Below are 18776 nucleotides of genomic sequence, written 5' to 3' on the forward strand. Positions count from 1 at the left end.
GACATTGACAGACTTGACCTCCGGAGCTTCTTCCAGCTAACACACGGTGTCCTCTCTCCATCCAGATTGTGTTCCGGAAGATCAGCGACGTGAAACGAGAAGAGGAGGAGAGGATGAAACGGAAGAACGAGGCCCCCCTTATCCTGCCTCCTGACCACCCCGTCAGAAGACTCTTCCAAAGGTTCCGCCAGCAGAAAGAAGCCAGGCTGGCAGCCGAGAGAGGGGGCCGGGACCTGGATGACCTGGATGTAGAAAAGGGCAATGCCCTCACGGACCATACCTCAGCCAACCACAGCCTGGTGAAGGCCAGTGTGGTCACGGTGCGTGAGAGCCCCGCCACGCCTGTGTCCTTCCAGGCGGCCACCACCTCCACCATGTCAGACCACGCCAAGCTGCATGCCCCCGGATCTGAGTGCCTAGGTCCCAAGGCAGTCAGCTGTGACCCTGCCAAGCGCAAAGGCTGGGCCCGTTTCAAAGATGCCTGTGGAAAGGGTGAGGATTGGAACAAGGTGTCCAAGGCAGAGTCCATGGAGACGCTGCCCGAGAGGACAAAGGCACCGGGTGAGGCCACGCTGAAGAAGACAGACTCCTGTGACAGCGGAATCACCAAGAGCGACCTGCGCTTGGACAATGTGGGTGAGACCAGGAGTCCTCAGGACCGGAGCCCCATCTTGGCTGAGGTCAAGCATTCTTTCTACCCCATCCCTGAGCAGACGCTGCAGGCCACAGTGCTGGAGGTGAAATATGAGCTGAAGGAGGATATCAAGGCCTTGAATGCCAAAATGACCTCCATTGAGAAGCAGCTGTCTGAGATACTCAGGATACTAATGTCCAGAGGGTCCGCCCAATCTCCTCAGGAGACGGGTGAGATCTCCAGGCCCCAGTCCCCAGAGTCAGACAGAGACATTTTTGGAGCAAGCTGAGAGGATCATTTCAAAACACACAAACAAACAAACAAACAAATCAAAGACAAAAGCCTGCCTCCTCACCCTGCCCCTGACACTACCCACAACACCAAACACATGACCAACAACTTTCATACTGGGCTTTTTCTGACAGGAAGTCAAAATCAGACCAAGTGGCTTGGGTGTGCCTGCATGGTCTCTGGAAAACATAAGAGGGAACATGGCCAGGCACCCCACCCTGCAAGATGGCAGCTGTGTTGGAACAGCCACTGACAGTTGTTGAAGAAGGGGCACGCTCTCCATCTAAAGAGCATTTCCTCTAACATGTTTTACGGATGTGATATTTGCAGGGCAGCGGCCATGTAGAGACTGGTGGGAGAGCCCTGAGAACCTCTCAGAAATAGACCACACCAGGCTTCTTTACCAAGACCCCTGAAGACCACCACAGGCACAGGGACTTCTGGGTATTCACCACCCCCAGCTGTGTCTGACATCACCACCTGTTTTTCTACTTTCATCATTTGTAACAAACTCGTGATAAGGGGAGCTTGACGGACTGGAGAGACTTTCTGCTCTGACAGTAGAGGTGGAGCATCAGGTGCTGTGCCATGGACACATGGGCTGGGCCCCTCAGGTTTCCTTGCCCAGAAGAGGTGAGGCAAGAGTAGGGGCTGGAGCAGGCCCTTGGCTTCGAGTGGGATCTTGTTGAATGGTCCACAGCCTGCTCTTGTGGACAGTTGACGTGGAAGCTCCAGACCCCAGGGGACCCTCTGGAGCTGCACCATCTTATAGGCCTCATGACATATGAGCTTCTCTCCGTCTCCCTCGACTGACCTTTTTCCAGGCTTGTCTATGGCTTTCCTCAGGGTGTAGGGCACCGACAGGAAGGGGCAGGCACTCAGCATTGTTTTCCTAACAAAGCAGATACACATACAACCTCAAAAAAAAAAAATGATTGTAGCAAGTACTAGGTTTCTCCTTTGAGTCTCATGGGGATTTCTGTCCAGTGCATGGGGTCATTAGAGGACACATGGGAGCCACACTTAGCCTTATTTGAAAGCCAACCTATTTCCTACACTAAAAATAATGGCAGGACCATGAAGCACTGGTTTTCAAAATATCTCAGTAACAAGCTGGGGTGGGGGGAGGTGACGGTGGAACTGTAGTCTTGGGGAAGGTGGGGGCTCAGAGCCATGGTCCCAGGGCCATCTCTGTGTCATTCAAATTCCCACATCGTGGTGCTCAGGGACACTCGCTGCCTTGATCACTTGAGGACATGCTGTTTGGTGTTGTTTCAACGGCATCAGACAGGACAGGGGAGCTGGCTCAGGTGCACACCTGGAGAGATGTCAGGGGCGTAACTCTGCCAGTAAGCCTGGAAACTCGGCTCTGCAGTCAGGACAGCAAGTGACACGGGCACCTCTGCTTAGCATTGCTTGGCTGTTGTGATTCAGAATCTCAGCCTCTCTCAGGAGCCTGACATTGGAAACCTGCCCTACCAAAGACATTGTTCTGATTGGTGACCATGGCACTTGCTGGGACTTGATGCATGGCTGTCTGTACAGGCTGGAAAGCCCTGGAAAGTCAAGGGTGTACACACATGAAGCTTTCTGGAACTCGCTGGGATTTAAGGACCCTCAGAGCAGAGGCCCCATTGCTCCTTGACTGAACTCTGTCTGAGGTGGCGGTGCAGCCAAGCTCATCCTTGTGACAGGAGACAGATAAAGCTTCAGGCTACTCTCTGGGGTCGATGCACAGGCTGAAGTCCCATTAGATGGAGGTCCACACCCTGTCTCTGCTCACCTTGGGGTCCTAGGCGTCTAGGGCTTCAGTTCCTGCAGATGATAGTGAAGAACACCTGACAGTGGCTTTTAGCTTTCCCCATTTCTACAGTGGTTTTGCTAGGATTGCCTTATCTGAAACAAATTTTCAATGAGCCAACCCATGTCTCTTTACTGTCATGGCATGCACTGGGCTGGAGGCAAGTTCTGAGCAAGGACCACAGGGAACAGATACCCACAGCCTGAACCTTCCTGCTTTAGCAGTTATCTGGTGGCTAGGGAGAGACTGGGAAACAAAATTTGCCATGTGCAGACTGAACACTGAAATTTCAGACAAAAGATTCTTTTGGGGGGCGGGGGGGTGTGGCAAACACACGATGTGGTGCGCTACTGTCTAGTAAGTGCTGGCCACTTGGTCTCTCTAAACGAGCTACTGTGAATGCCAGCCATAGTGAAGTACAATTTCCCAGTGGCTATCCTGACAAGAGACTTGGATGGATTGCTCTCTTCCTGAAGGTGTGCAGTAGTGTGGGTATCAGAACCAAAATGGCAGTAGATGTTCTGGCTTTGGTGAGTATGCCTCGTCAGCCATGTCATCCCAGGGCAATGGCAAGGCTCCAACATGGGGCATGTGGCGGCTTTTGCATTGCTATGATCTCGGCATGGCCAACCCCACTTCTCTGCTTACTGCTGGAGCGGGGCTCAAGTGTTTTGACTCTCATGCCTGTTGTAGCAGCTTCCCGCCACGCTTGGCTTTGTTTTTGGTGCTGGAGGTCAAAGTTAGGCCCTGGCTTATGCTAGGGAAGAGCTCTGCCATTGAATGGTACCTCTGGCTCCCCAGCAAGCTCTGGATTCACATTTCTCGATTTGATTTCTTGCTATCTGGTTCCAAGGCCCTGTTTTAGCCTCCACCTCAAGGAGTCCCTGCTGCTTCAACAGCAAGGATGGTCGGACATGGGGTAGAAACAGTACCACCCCACCACCTGCTGGCGTCAGTCTCTGAATCCTTCAGTGGAAGGAGAGAATGTTAAGCCAAATGCTAGGTGTGTCCAAGTTGGAACAGGGCCTGAGTGAACACTTCAGAAATACCAGTCAGAGGCAGACAGACCTTCATCTCTGTGTGACACTGACATCTCACAGGTACACTCCGGGGCCTCTCGGGAACCCTGGTGAAGGTACAAATCATAGATGTGCACGCAACTAATTGTATTTTATTTTGCCATAAAGCTGTTTAGCCTTAAGACCCTTGAGTGGAAGTCTAACTGCCATTGAGGTGTTGGTACCCCTTTTTACCCCATCTTGTGTGGCTTAGAAAAGAGGCCTGCCTAGGTTTGCTCTGGCCCTCAGATGCCCTCTCCTCCCTAAATGTCCCTGTCTTTGTTGCTGCTTCATGTACTGCCTTCTTACTCGCTTCAATAAAAACTATCTTCACCAGCTCCGGTGCCCTCCACCTGGAAGAGTCCTCAGAGTCCTTGAAGCACCGACCCTAAGCTTCCAAAAGAGAACCATTTTACATCCAAGGTGTTGGTGTGGAGACATGTTGCCACCTCTCACACAGTTCAAAGGAATCAATGTGAACTTACCTGAAGCTTAAGTGAGTCTCAAGTAAAACGTCAGTCTTCACACTAGTGTATCAGAACCTTTAAAGGAGGTCTTGAATTCCTGCAGGTGCCAGACCTGGTGGGGGCATCTCCACCTGCCACTTGACCTTCCTTAGAGCTACTGACTCTTTATACCTGTGACTTCTGAGTCATCCCATCGACCTATTAGTCCTTGAGAAGTTCACAGCTCAACTTTCAGAAGTCAGACTGCTTCTTGGTAAGAATGCAGCACCCACCACCCCCACCCCAATGAATGTAGCCTCTTAATATTCAGACACTGTATTTCAGCATCAGTTGGAGACTGTCCACCATCCAAGTTGCAAGGACATTTATACTCATGAGCAGTTCGTCATCCTGAGGCTTCTCATACAAACATTCTCCATCAAATCCTGCCAAATCCTTTATTGGGGTTTTTGTTGTTGTTGTTGTTGTTTCTTTTTCCTCTGTCCGAATGAGCATGAATAAACAGGTGCAAATGAGCTGAGGCTATTTTTGTGGTCAGCTGAGGATGCTGCCAAGAGCTCCCCTGTGTGGCTGTACGGATGTGGAGAACATGTGGGCACTCCATGGATGATACCCCCTTTCTTGACATTTTTAAACAAGCACAAATGATATTTGTAAAAAAAAAAAAGTTTAATTTTATTTATTATGGTAATAAACTATTTTATATGTGATACCTGTGTTTGCCTTTCCTTACATACTTATGTCATCCAGTGAGATGCTTTCTCTCCTTCCGGCTGTTCTCTGCTCAGTTCCCATGAGTGGCTGACTTCCAACCACCTGGAATGCCAGCTCCAGGTGATCCAACACCCTCTTCTGGCTTCTGAGGCACCTGCACACACATGGCATGCAGAACATAACAATAAATCTTTTTTAAAAAAAATATGTGGGAAGCTCTGATGTGGATGGTGCCTTGCATCCATCAGTTTCCATGATACTGTGGTAAAGTACCAGACCAAGCAACTTGCAGAGAGGATTTATATTAGCGCATGGCTTGAGGGTGCAGTCCACCCACCAGGCCAGGGATTCCTGATCTAGCAACCCCTCAGAGACAGACCCAGAGATCCTGTAATCTAGGGAATCCTAGACGGTGTCAAGCTGACAGTCAGTATGACCTATAATGGATTGGGGAGACAGCATGCTTCATGTCTAAGTGCTCCTTACGGAGTGACCACAGCATGTTCTCTGAAGTTTTACCTCTGCAATGAGCCTGAGAGGCTGCCTCTAAGATCTTGGTCTTGAAGATCTGGGTCCTTCACAGCCAAACCACAACAAAGTCCTTATCTCCCATCACAAAGGCATCAAGTTTCAATATGAGTTGACAACCCACATTCAAATCGTAGCATTTGCCTTAACACACCTCCCGTTCTAAAGTGATGGTTTTCATCTTGAACAATTTGACATGGATTTTGAATAAAGTACATTAATGTTTTCCCTACTTTTGAAAAGACAGCAAAACCCACAACCCAGTGTTTCCTGAATGACTGTCAACAGCACTGGGTTCTCACCCTACTTCACTATAGTTTGCAGAGCTATTGAGCTGCCTCAAGCAGTCCTACTCAGTGTTATCCCACAGGCACTGAGTCAGACTCCACAGGACTGCCATCCTGTGTCTTATTTAAGATCCAGTGACCATCAAAGTCCAAAAAGCAGACAGTGGGACTTAATTCTGGGACGAGATCCATTATGTGAAACCAAAGTCAGGACATGGAGAACCTCACTGACCACATCAGAACATGGTGTATTTGAGAACATTCCTTCAGTCCCCTATTTCATTACATTACAGAAGGGCATGGTAAAACTAATAATGACATTGTTTAAAATCTCAAATAACTAATGCTCATTTCAAAGCGCTGAACATTAATTGCATCTTTAATCTCTAATGGTTAAAACAAACAAAGAAACAAATAGGGTTTTTGTAACTAACTAGCAACAGAGACAAGAGGAACCTTTGGGGTAACAAGTAGAATTCAACCTTATTGTATACATACATCCTGATATGTTTGCTAAAAGTATAAACATTATAGTTAATTTCTAGTACTTAGCTAACCTATAGTTGTATTTTTAGAAAAGCAAAGAAAAAAGTCTCAAGTTCTGTAAGGGGAGCACTACTAACTACCATTACCACAACTCTTGCTAACAGCTAGATACTACAGGTATCAGTAAAAGTCCATGTTCTCACAACTTGCAAGCCTAATGCCATTCAGTATTCTGTGTGGTTCCAAGAATTTATGATAACAGCAGGACTTTGGTTGGCATTGGGCATCTTGCTTCCCTCCTTGGGTACTGGCTGGGCAATTGCTCATGGAACTAGGTCAGGGATCAGAGGTCCTGGGACTGACAGGGACTCAAGACTTTATCCAGCACGCTTCCGGAACTGTCTCGGAAGTTGTCCTGGTGGGTGAGGATGACTGATTGGTGGATGAAGTTGACTGATGCCCAGGAACCGGACTCAAGGATCTATCTACAGCAAGTGGAGACTACACTGGGAGGTGCTTTTCTGTTATGTTACATCAGGGATCAGGGAAAGGTGAGACAACAGAGCCCCGGATAATCCACACAGAGAGCAGCAGCCAGCTGCTGAGACCATGACTGAATCAGATCATTTTAATGAACTTCTGGGTTATTATGGCCAACCACTCACTGACTCTTCCAGTGTAGTCTCGGGGATAGGTTTGCCTTTCTATTAGACACTACAATCATTTTTACACTACGGTTTTTCTCAGTGAGTCTTTTCCTTACTTGAAGGCTTCAGCCAGACTCCCTCTGGCTGACCACAAATACTTACTCTGTTGTTCTAAAAGATGGCACTCATTTCAGTGGTTGCCCCCCACATCCTTATAACTTCCCAGCATCCCACACTTGCCTGCCCTGCGTCTCCCTGACTCGTCTTCCTCAGCCAGCTGCTGAGTTTGCTACTGCCCAGCTTACCTGCCTCCTTCTGGTCTGTGCTTTGTTCAGGTAGCACAGTGTGCCCAACCCAGTCCATCAACATCTCTCTTGCAAGCATGGCAGCCAGGAAGAAAGGGGATCCCCTGATGGCAGGGTGTGCCTTGCAAGGGCACCTGTTCCATTGAACTGGCATTCCTAGGCACGATTCGGGACACTATCACTTAGAAAATGAGACAGCACAAAGCCCAGCTGATCTTTCCCTTGACGGTCACAGGGTCATAGTTCCTATAGCTGGAGTGTTAAGCATTCCCTCCAAATTCCACACACAGAGCTTCAGAACTTAGAGCTTCCCCCCTCCCCTCCTCCCACACGAACCCAGAGCCAAACAGAACCACAGTGACACTTGTCAGCAGCTGTCTAGAAGGATGAAGTATCAAGACACATGTGTTTAGATCTCAAAATTTTTATTTAAAAAATATCCAAAATAAGACCACAAAAAAATCAGAATTATCTATGTAGCAAAAACAGGTTCTGTTTTTTTTTTTTTTAAATGAGAATAAGGCAATAAAACCCACTGAGTAAAAGTCATGGGACCTTGGGATGTCACTCTCCCCAGAGGCCTTGCGCAACACCACCTGCATGTGGACATCTTATTCTCTGGCTTTTAAACTCCACTTCTGTGCAGAACAGCTGTGAGAGGAACCACCATGTTCCTCCATGGCTACAAGTCTCAGAAAGCAGCAGCCCTGTGTGGACTCTCCAATAAAGTTCAAGTTACAGAACTCTTTGTAAAGCCCCAGCTGCACATCACCCACTCTAGCTGGGCCACTTGAAATGTGAAATGGTTCTGCTGATCCCCTGTCTAAGGACCATTCATGCGAAGGTTAGTCCAGAGCCCCCAGGGCAGCACATAGAAAGGAGACATCAAAGTATCTCAGAATTTCTCAGAAAGACATCCCAAGGATGGCAAGCCTATCCCTAACCAGGACTTCCATATCAAAACACACATCTGCCACACCTAAGCTTTGGTAGAGAAGAAAAAAAAAAAAAAACAAGCAGGTTCATGGGAACAAATATCACAGGTATAGTCAGGAAAACCTGAGACTGCTCTGGACTGTACCTTGTGCGTCAGGAAGCTTCTGGGGGGGACGCGACAAATCTCTGAGGCTCCAGAGCTAGAAGTTTGAGTTGTGTATTTACTGTGATTGATGAAGCTGCCAGTCCTGGAATGAAGCGTCTTCATTAGAAGATGAGTGGAAGGTAGTCCCTCAGGGACTGTCCTGGAGTGGAGGGTGGTCCCTCAGGGACTGTCCTGGAGTGGAGGGTGGTCCCTCAGGGACTGTCCTGGAGTGGAGGGTGGTCCCTCAGGGACTGTCCTGGAGTGGAGGGTGGTCCCTCAGGGACTGTCCTGGAGTGGAGGGTGGTTTGAGGATGGTCTCAGAATGAGAGATCAGGATGAAATGCCATGTCCCTTGGAGGCTGAGCTGGCCCAGCAGCCATACACAGTTAAAGAACTGTGTATGTCTGAGCCCAAGCAATGTCCACGTGAGAATAGCAGTACAGGAATCCCAGGACAGACAGAGTCACCCATGGCCACCCTGTGTGAAGAGAGACAGAGACGAAGAATAGTTAGAATACCTGGGTGTGCCCTCCCTCGTGGGCAAATTGTCCCCCAAGAAAAGGGCAACAGAATCATAGACCTCCAGAAAGTCAACTTTGTGTGAACCCAGCAGGTGGGTTCCTGTGTTCTCACCAGGTGCACTGGGAAGTGGTGGTTACATTACTGCAAAAGCGAACTCACTTAGAAACAGGGCATGCTTTTAAAGAGCATGTCCTTTGGAGACTAAAGCAAATAACTAGAGAGATACGCCTATGGGTACCAAAGTCAGCCTCCAACATGCAGACCACTGGTACAGTGAACACAGTGGTACTTTTTAGCACATAGAAAGGGAGGACCCTAGATTAGATATTAGATTTCAAAACTCAAAACATAGGGCTGGAGAGATGGCTCAGCAGTTCAGAATGCTGCTGCTTTTGCAAGGTCCAGAGTTCAGTTCCTAGCGCTTACATGGTGACTCCCTATAACTCCAGGTCCAGAGAATTTAATACCCTATTCTGGCCTCCACAGCCACTGCTGCATTGTTGAACACATAACTACACTCAGGTACACATACACTCAGGCATTCTTGCATACATGCACACATGTGCACACCTGTGCATACATGCACATATATATGTACACACATATTACACATATGTACATATACTTATACACACACTGAGGAACACACACACATATATACAGGCATATACACATGAACACATACACACATATACTCAGGCACACATATATACATGCACACACACAAATGCACACATATACATACACAAGTACATACACAAACACACACATGCATGCATACATGTTCATACACAAGTATGCACACAAACATACACATGCATGTACACAAGTTCATACACACACACACATACACACTGAATAAACAAATATATCTTGTGAAAGAGAACTAACTGTCAAAGTTTGGGAGTGGAGGGATGATTCAACTATTAAGAAAACTTACTGCTCTTGCAGAGGACATGGGTTCAGTTCCAAGACTTCAAGAACTTTAAGCAGCTCCTTCTACAGCACACACATCTTAGGCTATCTGATCTATTCTTGTTTTTAATATTAGTGTCAAACTTTCTTGGGAACATTAGAGAATTGGAGGGGCCAAAGAATATCAGAAGCCAAACTCCACAGATTCAGTCCTGTGTTAGAGGTGCTCCCAGGTCACCTCAGATAAGACAGGCACACGCAGTAGGGCTTACTACACAGTCTTTATCCTGTGCACTAGATAACAACATGCAGAGTGTACAAAGCCCATTTAAACTAGGGCACATGGGGATGAGCAAGAGTTTGCCAGGTGGAAAGGACAGGTACAGGTAAGAGGAGTTCAGGTCACCAAAGGATAGAGCTCGTGTGACACAGGTGCTGTGTAGGGCTGTGTGCAAGGAGGTAGAAGTATTGGTGGGAGAGAGTTCTAAGGACCATCAGCTGCCATTTTTATTAATACTCTGTGTCACTGTGCCAGGCGCAAGTTCAGGCCCTGACAACTCTGCCATCCCAGCCCAGACAAAGTCACAAATCTCAAAGGTTAGAAGGGTGTGGCACAAACAGCCTAACTATTGCACTTACAAATGCAAATGGAGTGGTCCAAAGACCATGGAAATGCATATCCCGAAAGACCAGAGTGCTATCAGGGCCATTGAACCCTGAACTTCTTCCCAACCTTCCTGTAGACAGGCTTCCACAGGGCATCAGAGTGACATTCCATCCGTGCCTGCTAATGTGAGAGTCACATATGGTGACTAAAACTAGTGCCCACAACTTTAATAGATTAAAACAACTGAGATAAACTCTGTGATAGTTTTGCAGGCCATAGTTCTGAAATGGAGGTGTTGGCAGTGTCACGCTCCCTCTGGAGGTTCCAGGGGAGTCTTATTCCTTGGCTCTTCCAGCTTCCCGGCCTCCCTGTGGCTCAGAGCTTCACCATTCTAATCTTGCCTCCGACTTCATGTGGCTGCCTGCTCTTGTTTGTGTGTCCTCTATTCTTCTTACCTGGTCATGAGTCACTGATGCTCTGTCTAGATATTTGCCTTGCTAGCTACAACTGAAATGACCGTGCTTCCAATGGATGACACACCCAGAGAGGTTCCAGGGACACATGAATGTCAGAGGACAGGAGATAACAGTTCAGGAAGGTTGGGTATTTTTCTAAGGCTTCAGGAGGGTTCTGTGAACCTGGACACCTGCAACTCTCTGCACTCTGGTTGAGACACAGTTTCAAGGTACCAGTCAGCGAGTTCAGAGTAGGACGGAAAGATGGTACTTCAGACACAGAAAGTACCCCCAAACTTCAGCTGTGTTTGGGGTGAGGCATCATTGGGTGTTTGGTCAACATAGAGCCCAGAGGCCACCTGCAGACGTGGGCATGTAGGTAAGTTTCACTTACACAAAGCTGAGCCTAAACCAGCTGTGACTGATGATTCTGTTTGTCCGAAGCCATCTCTGGGAAATCTTTACCTGTAAGAGGGAAGGGTCCTCCATCATGGGAAGATGGGTTCTATGGGTCCCCCTGCTCTTACTGTATATACCCTGAAAAGAGGCACCTGGGCAACTATGCAGCACTCAAGACGTTTGTCATCTGGACACGATACCTTAGTAAAGTCTTGGTTTCCCCATCTACTCAAGTGAGAGCACAAACAGATTTTGAGGGGTACACACTTTGAAGGGTATACAACACTACATGCCTATCATTTAAGCTACTTGGAGCTGGGGTGCATTACATAAATCCAAGAGTTTGAGAACACCTGGGCAACATAGCAATATCCTCTCCCCCAAAACCCACAATGACAAGTAAAGGCATGGCCACAAGTCATCCTTCCAACTATTCCAGCAATAAATACTCTCCCTCTGTGTGCCTGGCTCCATGCTAGACCTGGATGTCACAGGGTATTGCTTACAGGCAGTGCTAACCCAGCCCTGGCAGAGCCGCCGCCTCCTCCCCCTCCCCCTCCTTTTCCTCGTCCTCCTCAGAGAATGGCAGCACCCTGAGGACTGCTGTGATGTTTAGTCACACAGGCTTGTCAGTCATTAGAAGATGGAGCTGAAGGGGTCTGTCCCGTGTCTCCCTCTGCCCCTTCCCTTCTTGACAGATTCAAGACTGTAGAAACTTCTAGTCTTTTGACAGTTTGACCTTACTACCTAAACAAGTGATAAGTTTAAACAGATAATCACTGGCAAATGGAAATGCTGTGCCTAGATTATAAGGCTGTGGGAACATTTAACAGGGCAGACCTGGAAGACAGGTACAGTTAACTCATGTTAAGAGTAGAGAGAGGGCAGCAGAGTCACTTGTGATGATCAGTGCAGTTGGAATAGGTGGTGTTACTACCGTTAATATGGTTAAGGTAGTTACACAGGATATGCGGAGCTGTGCGGTGACTACAGCCATCAGGAGGGAGACAGCTATGGAAAACCAGGCAGAGACTATACTTGAGGTTATCATGACAGCTATTCTCTGAGCAGTTTTAATGGTCTGAAAAGGTGGAACAGGCTGAGATACAAACAGCTGTTATCAAGAGGGGTCTCGAGAAGCCAAAGGAGGAGTCCCTGGGGAGGTGGAAAAAAGAATCAGAAAAAGGGGAGGCTCTAATGAAACACTGTAATGTCACGGGGCTGGGGGAGGGGGCTTGGTCGGTAATGTCCCCGCCTTGTGGGCATGAGGACCCGAGTTTGATCCCTACAACTGTTGTGAAAATAGAGAATTATGGCATGCATGCCCCAGGCTCGCTGCCAGAGCAGTGAGAGAACCGTCAAGAAGACAAGGTTTGAGGAAGGCAGTCAGGCTTGAGTGGTGACTCAGCAGTTAACAGTGCCAACTGCCCTTCAAGAGGACCTGAGTTCAATTCCCAGCACCCACATGGCAGCTCACAACCATCTGTGCCTCCAGCTCCATAGAACCCAGTGCTCTCTCTGGCCTCTGTAGACACCAGGCACACATGTGGTACACAGAAATGCTTCCAGGCAAAACATCAACACATAAAATAACTTGAAAAAAAAAAAACCTGACTCCTCCTCTGATCTCCACACACAGGCAGATCATGTGTGCACATCGCAAACATGGATGCACCACCCACACAACACACAAGGTGGCTGTGGCACCATCATGGAGGTGCCTCTAGATATCAAACCAAACATAGACTCATGGGTGACTGAAGACTCCAAGGCAGAGCCCACAAGAAATATTTGCATGCACAGAGTCACAGCATATTCACAAAGGTACAAGGGACCCAAGCCGGCAGGTCGGCAGATACTCAGTGTGATATGTACACACAGATACCAGAAAGAACACAAATTCTGACATCCGTAGCAACAGCCTCCATGGACTGTGAAGACGTCGCATCATGTACAAAGTCAGACAAAGGAACACGCACGTGATCCCGCTTACTCGGGGTCCCACATTGGCCAGATTCTTAGAAAGAATTAGATACAAGCATTAGCAGGGGCTGAGAGGCGAGAGCTGAAGCCATATTTAAGTTATATACAATTTACCACAATAAAGAACGAGGCTGAAGCTCTTGAGAAAAGTAATATATAGTAAATTAATCCATTTATAAAAATTGCAAACCAATTTATAATGGCAACAATCCGTGGTTACTGGGAGTTAGGGCTGAGGAGCCCAGGTGCAGAGGGTAGTAAGAGTCTCCCAGGGCACACCTCCCACTGAGGGCAGACAAAGCTGCCTATTTAGGGGAATGGCAGGCAGGCAACAGATTCAGGGACAGCCCCCACCCCACCCCCGCTCCTGTTCTTGGGACCATGCTGCGTATGTACAGGGAGCCCAGGTCCAGCCCATGCTCACTCTATGCATGGTGATTCAGTCTCTGGGAGCCCTCAAGGATCCAGGTTAGTTGATCTGTTGGTCTTCCTGTAGAGTCCCTGTCCTCTTCAGGTCCCTCAATCCTTCCTCCAACTCTTCCATAAGACTCCCAGAGCTCCATGTAACGTTTGGCTGTAGGTATCTGCATCTCTTTCCATTGGCTGCTGGGTTGGCCTCAGTAGGAAAGGATGTCCCTAGTCCTGCAGGGACCTGATGTGCTGGCAGTGGGTAGTTCTGGGGAGTGAGAGCTAGAGGGGGAGGAGGGGCTCCTTCTCAAAAGATAAGGGGAGGGGGGGATGGGGGAGGTTATGTGTAAGGTGGTACTGAGAGGAGAAGGGTTCTGATATTGGGATGTAAAGTGAATGAATGAATGAATGAATGAACGAACGAACGAACAAACAAACAAACAAACAAACAAACAAGAAAGAGTCTCCTGGGGCAAGGAGGCAGTTTCTCTAATTTCCTCATCCACTCCCTGCCCCTCTCTCCCTCTCCTTTCATCTCTCTCTTTTGAGATAAGGTCTTAGCTCTATAGCTCAGGCTAGCCTCAAACTCATGACCTTCTTGCCTCAGCCTCCTGAGCGCTGGACTTGTATGTGTGCAACTTCACACCAGAACAACGTTTTGTAATTTCATAGTGAGACTGGTGTCTAACGTTTACACAGCTGGCAAACACCCATCAAACTGTACGCACTGGATGATGCTCTTGACGGATGAATTAACTGTTTGCAATAACGTTGGAACCAAAAAAAAAAACCTCAGAGGCACCAATCAGACATGCAGGTCTCAGGCTGGTCACTCACGCACACAGACATACGTATCACAGACGCAAACCATACATAGGCTACAGAAATGCCAGGGGCTCAAACAAAGCATGCAGGAAAGCACAATTTGGTTGTTAGATGAGGTTGAGTCTTTAGTCTTGCATCCTCCCAGGGAAGGTTCTTCTAAGTGTGTCAGTAACAGTTCTGGGCTCCTGGAGCCTCCCTTCCTCCATGGGGGGTGGGGTGGGGGTGGGGCTCTCAGATGCTCTTTCTTCACCCTGCTGATGGATTTGGCAGAGGACAAGCTGAAGCAGCTGAGTCAGCACAAATCAGCATCCCCTGGAGAAATCAATGCACTCCTGATGGATAGGGTTAGCTGAGTTGCTGGGTGGTGCAGGGGCTGTCAATCGCCCCACCAAAGGCTCACTGAGTTATCCACTTCTGCAACAGTCCAGCTGCTACCTTGCTTTTTCAAAAGCCACATCCTACCATTTACTCTTTCTAGAATATCCATGTCTGGTGGTCACCTGGTGAACATGATCTGCAGGAACATGGTCCAGCCTCTGGGCACCATGTCTGTCCATGTGTGTGAAGCTTTCATATGTGATGGCTCTGCTCAGCTTACAAAGATCACACTTTCAGGTAGTCCTTCTCTCCTTTTAGTCTATTATTCACTGTTATCTGCAATTAAAATGCCTTAGCTTCTTCTCTTCATGCACCCAGGTGAGTGTTCCAGTCAGAGGCCCCTGCACCTGCTGTTCACTGGCCCTCCAGCTCCCCAGTGCTCAATGACCATCTGCTGGTGAACAGTTCTCCTGAGGGTTGAGGAATACCTAGGCCCCTCACAGATGGACTCATGGTTTCTACAGCTGATAGACCTCTGTATTAGTCCCATGAAGCAATGTCACCATGAGCCTCAAAGCCATTTTGAGAAAGGGAAAAAGCCATTAGGCTCAAAGGAAACAAGACTTGCCTTCCAATGCACATTCCTATGCTTGGGGTACAGAGGTCCCAGCCTGTGTTGATTAAGGTCAGCGTGAGGGCTGACCCAGTCACCCTCTGCCAACTGGTTGGCTCAGTTATGTTTGTCCAACAGGAAGACTGAATAAAGACGTGATTCCAGGAGATGACAAGAAGAGGTGCGTCTTGGGGGGGGGGGGGTGTCAATGGGTTTGAGGACCAAAGAGCAGTTTCTCTCTCACTGAGGCCAGCCCCAGGCAGAACTCTGAGAGCTGACTGAGCAAGGACATGGGAGGCTACACCAGTGTTAAAGACCGGCACATCCACCAACTAGTAAAACTGCATCTTTACAGCTCCCAGGTCAGAAGGCATCTCTTTCCTTGGAGTTTGCCTCAGCACACCCCACCCCCACCCCCACTGAGTTTGCTGGCTAAGGGATCCTAGAAACACAGGTATCCTGCCTAGGCTCTCTCTGCACACCTCTGGAGAGGTTTACCGTCATCGTGCTGTTAATTATTCAAATGCCTCTTTGCATGGCTGCTTTCATTGCAAGTGCAGCTCCAAGCAGCACTTGTGTTTAACGATGTTCAGATCCGATGCGGGAAATGGCGAGGCGCTTCATTTAAATCCTATTTACTCCAGTGGCTGCAGCCAGATCCCACGAGCCATTCATCAAATGGTCTTGAGCCCAAGTCCCTTCCTCCCTCCTGGGCTAAATTTAGATCTTTAATAAGTTGTGGGGCACGAGCCTTTTCCCGGCAGAGGGCTGGCTACTGATCCAGGGACAGGCACATGAAACTCACAAAGCTGTCCAGGCATCGATGCCCATGAACTGCTGGGCCCATTCCAAACACGCAGGGACACAGATAAAAGCTCTGAGGGACCTGTTCTTCCTACCTTAGGGTTCTAAGAATGCTATGCCAGAACCCAGGTTTTAGACCCATGCTCTCATGAGAAAAACAAAAACAACACACACACACACACACACACACACACACACACACACACACACACACACAAATGGCTCTTGTGTAAGGGAGGCTGCATCCACATCCCCAAGGAAACCTTGTTTAAAGGCAGACAGCAGGGCCCCACCCTGTGGCTTCTGAGGAGACAAGTTTCAGACCTGAGACTGAGTTTTTAACAAGTTCCCTGGGGTTGTGGGTGTTGTGAGTGTAGGGGCCTTAACTGTTCCAGAGACTCCTCAGGGTGATGCCATAGCTGTCCATCAGTAGACTACAGATAGTCATTCCTTATGCTCAAACTGTCCGCAGCTCTGTCCAGTCTCACAGCCTGTCTCAGCAATGAGGTATGCACCCTGTCCCTTAGCCACATGAAGACCAAGGATCAAAGAAGGCCAATCCCTCCTCCAAAGTATAACTACTAGCTGACCCAGCTTGCAGAGCAGCTTCAAAGTGTATCTGGCTGCAGGGCTGGGGTGCACTACTTGTTTCAGGGTAAGGCAGACCACAGGCTACAAGCACCCTGGCCTCCCAGCCTAGCCTCACCTCCCAGACTAGCTTCACCTCCTTTAAATCCTATACTAGTCCCTGACCAGGTGCCCAAGGTCATTGGTGGGAGGCCACAGAAACAAAAGCACCTTGCATTTGCACATGTCCATTATCACTAATTCTCTTGAGCAACCCTAGGTCTGAGCCCTTCACAGCACTACAAAGGGGACAGAGAGTCTGTGGTAAATGCCCCTGTGAGCTGCTCCTCCATTAGTGAAGAATTCTGTCTGTGGGGATGAAGGGCTCATTCCAGGTGCTCAGATGGCCCTCTAACAGGGCTGTCAAGGTCACAATCCTTTGACTCCTGTTATGGCCTGAAGCTCACCAGGGGCTTTAGCTGGGAGACCCTTAGGGAGCATCCTGCCACCTTAAGGAGGAGTCTCTTGCTAGGTGCTGTGTGCCAGTTTGAAACAGCACCCACAGTGGCCTATATAAATCACCTTGTTCACAGTCAATTTCCCAGGCTGATGAAGCCAGCCTCTGCGGATTGCTCATCCTGTCCTAGCTCCCGGCATAAGCAGCAGACACTTTCCAAAGCACTCACTACCGTAAAGTCGAATGACTTCATCTGACACAGAGGAAGCAAGGAGAACACGCCAGAGCTACTTATCCTTATTCTGACAGGAAAGCAGGAGGAGCCAACAAACACATCTTCTCTCTCCGAGGCCAACAGGGTGAGACGTCTGCTCCCTGAGAAACTGTCCCCAGCACTTTTTGCTACTCCAGCCACTGCGGCCGAAGGCTGCCCAGTCACCGGCCTTCCCAGCTGTTTCCCCTCCGACTCTTGGGCTATTCAAACAGCCTCAAAGATTGTGGTTCATTGTTAATTCATAATCAAGTGATGCAACCAACAGGGTGGGCATTGCCTACTTAAGCAAATGAGCTATGGAAAGCTGCCTCCTGACACAAAAGGCCACATGCTGAGGATGCCTTGTCTATTCATCTGCATCTGTACAGGGCCACCTTACCCACAGGCAAGCCTGTCAAGATTCCTTCCAGTGGATGCCTGAGGCAGCAGGCTTTCTTCTACACACATGGCTACAACACAGTTCAACTATAAGTCAAATGCAGTTAGAGATGAACAACCAATAGCAAACCGAAACAATGTAACAACATATAGCAGTACATCTGGTAACTGTGGCTGCTCTCTGTTAGTATCCCGATACTCTAGTCATTCTTCGCCTTGTCATAGTGGGAGACGATCAAGGCTTACCTGATAAGATGAAGGAGGGGAATGACATGGGTTGTGTACCAAGAGGCTGTTGTTAGCCAATGGAGAGTGATCACTTGCTTATGTATATCTGGGTCACAGGGTCACTGGGTCACTGGGTCACTGGGGCAGTGACACTAACACAGTGTAGACACACAGGCCAGAGAGGTGATTTATACGCAAGGTGGGATAGGGCAAGACTACACAATGCTTCCTCTTGGATCAGAGACATTCGCAGCCAGAAACCTATAAATTATTTCTAGAATTCCCCATTTATTATATATTTGGACTGAGGTTGATCACAGCAATTGAATTTTCAGAAGGAACCCATATATGAGAGCTGAGAGTTGGTTTAGTGGTAAAATGGTAAAATATTGTTTGCAAGGATGAGGACTTGAGTGATATTCCTAGGTACGGTGGCTGTGTCTGTGACCCCAGCACTAGGAAGGCAGGAAATAGGATCCCTGGGGCTTGCTGGTCAGCTTCACTGTTATCAGTAAACTCCTGTCTCAAAAGGAAGGCACCTGGCATCGGTGTGTGGTACACACACACACACACACACACACACACACACACAGCGAGCAGACACAGCATTTCCCCCAAGGGATGAGGAAGAACAGCCTTCCTTCTTCCCAGGACATCCATGTCAGTGAATGACCAATGAGGCTGCAGGAACACAGATACAACCGCTATCTCGATGTTCTCACAA

At 48.5% G+C, this 18776-nt stretch overlaps 2 protein-coding genes and 1 long non-coding RNA gene across 9 annotated transcripts in view; 2 read left to right on the forward strand and 1 right to left on the reverse strand.

Moving 5' to 3' along the window:
- The window catches only part of Kcnh1 (potassium voltage-gated channel, subfamily H (eag-related), member 1), a 321016-nt gene extending 316055 nt beyond the window's left edge, over window positions 1-4961 (forward strand). For 3 of the 4 annotated variants that reach the window (NM_010600.3, NM_001038607.2, XM_006497229.1), the window contains exon 11: window positions 66-4961. In NM_010600.3, the coding sequence (NP_034730.1) occupies window positions 66-923 (858 nt within the window). In that variant the 3' untranslated portion in view covers window positions 924-4961. The remainder of the gene's footprint in view (window positions 1-65) is intronic. The other variant, XR_373887.4, reaches the window with a different exon arrangement.
- A 2665-nt stretch (window positions 4962-7626) lies between these two features.
- The window catches only part of Hhat (hedgehog acyltransferase), a 258395-nt gene continuing 247245 nt past the window's right edge, over window positions 7627-18776 (reverse strand). For 3 of the 4 annotated variants that reach the window (XM_011238934.3, XM_017320220.2, XM_017320221.2), the window contains one exon: window positions 7627-8777. In XM_011238934.3, the coding sequence (XP_011237236.1) occupies window positions 8686-8777 (92 nt within the window). In that variant the 3' untranslated portion in view covers window positions 7627-8685. The remainder of the gene's footprint in view (window positions 8778-18776) is intronic. The other variant, NM_144881.4, reaches the window with a different exon arrangement.
- Window positions 10957-15511, forward strand: Gm31011. The gene is made up of 2 exons (XR_373898.3): window positions 10957-11177; window positions 14892-15511. It is a non-coding gene; the product is annotated as a predicted gene, 31011 (long non-coding RNA).

The sequence above is a fragment of the Mus musculus genome, chromosome 1 (assembly GCF_000001635.26).
Source record: "Mus musculus strain C57BL/6J chromosome 1, GRCm38.p6 C57BL/6J".
In the NCBI taxonomy this organism is placed as follows: Eukaryota; Metazoa; Chordata; class Mammalia; order Rodentia; family Muridae; genus Mus; species Mus musculus.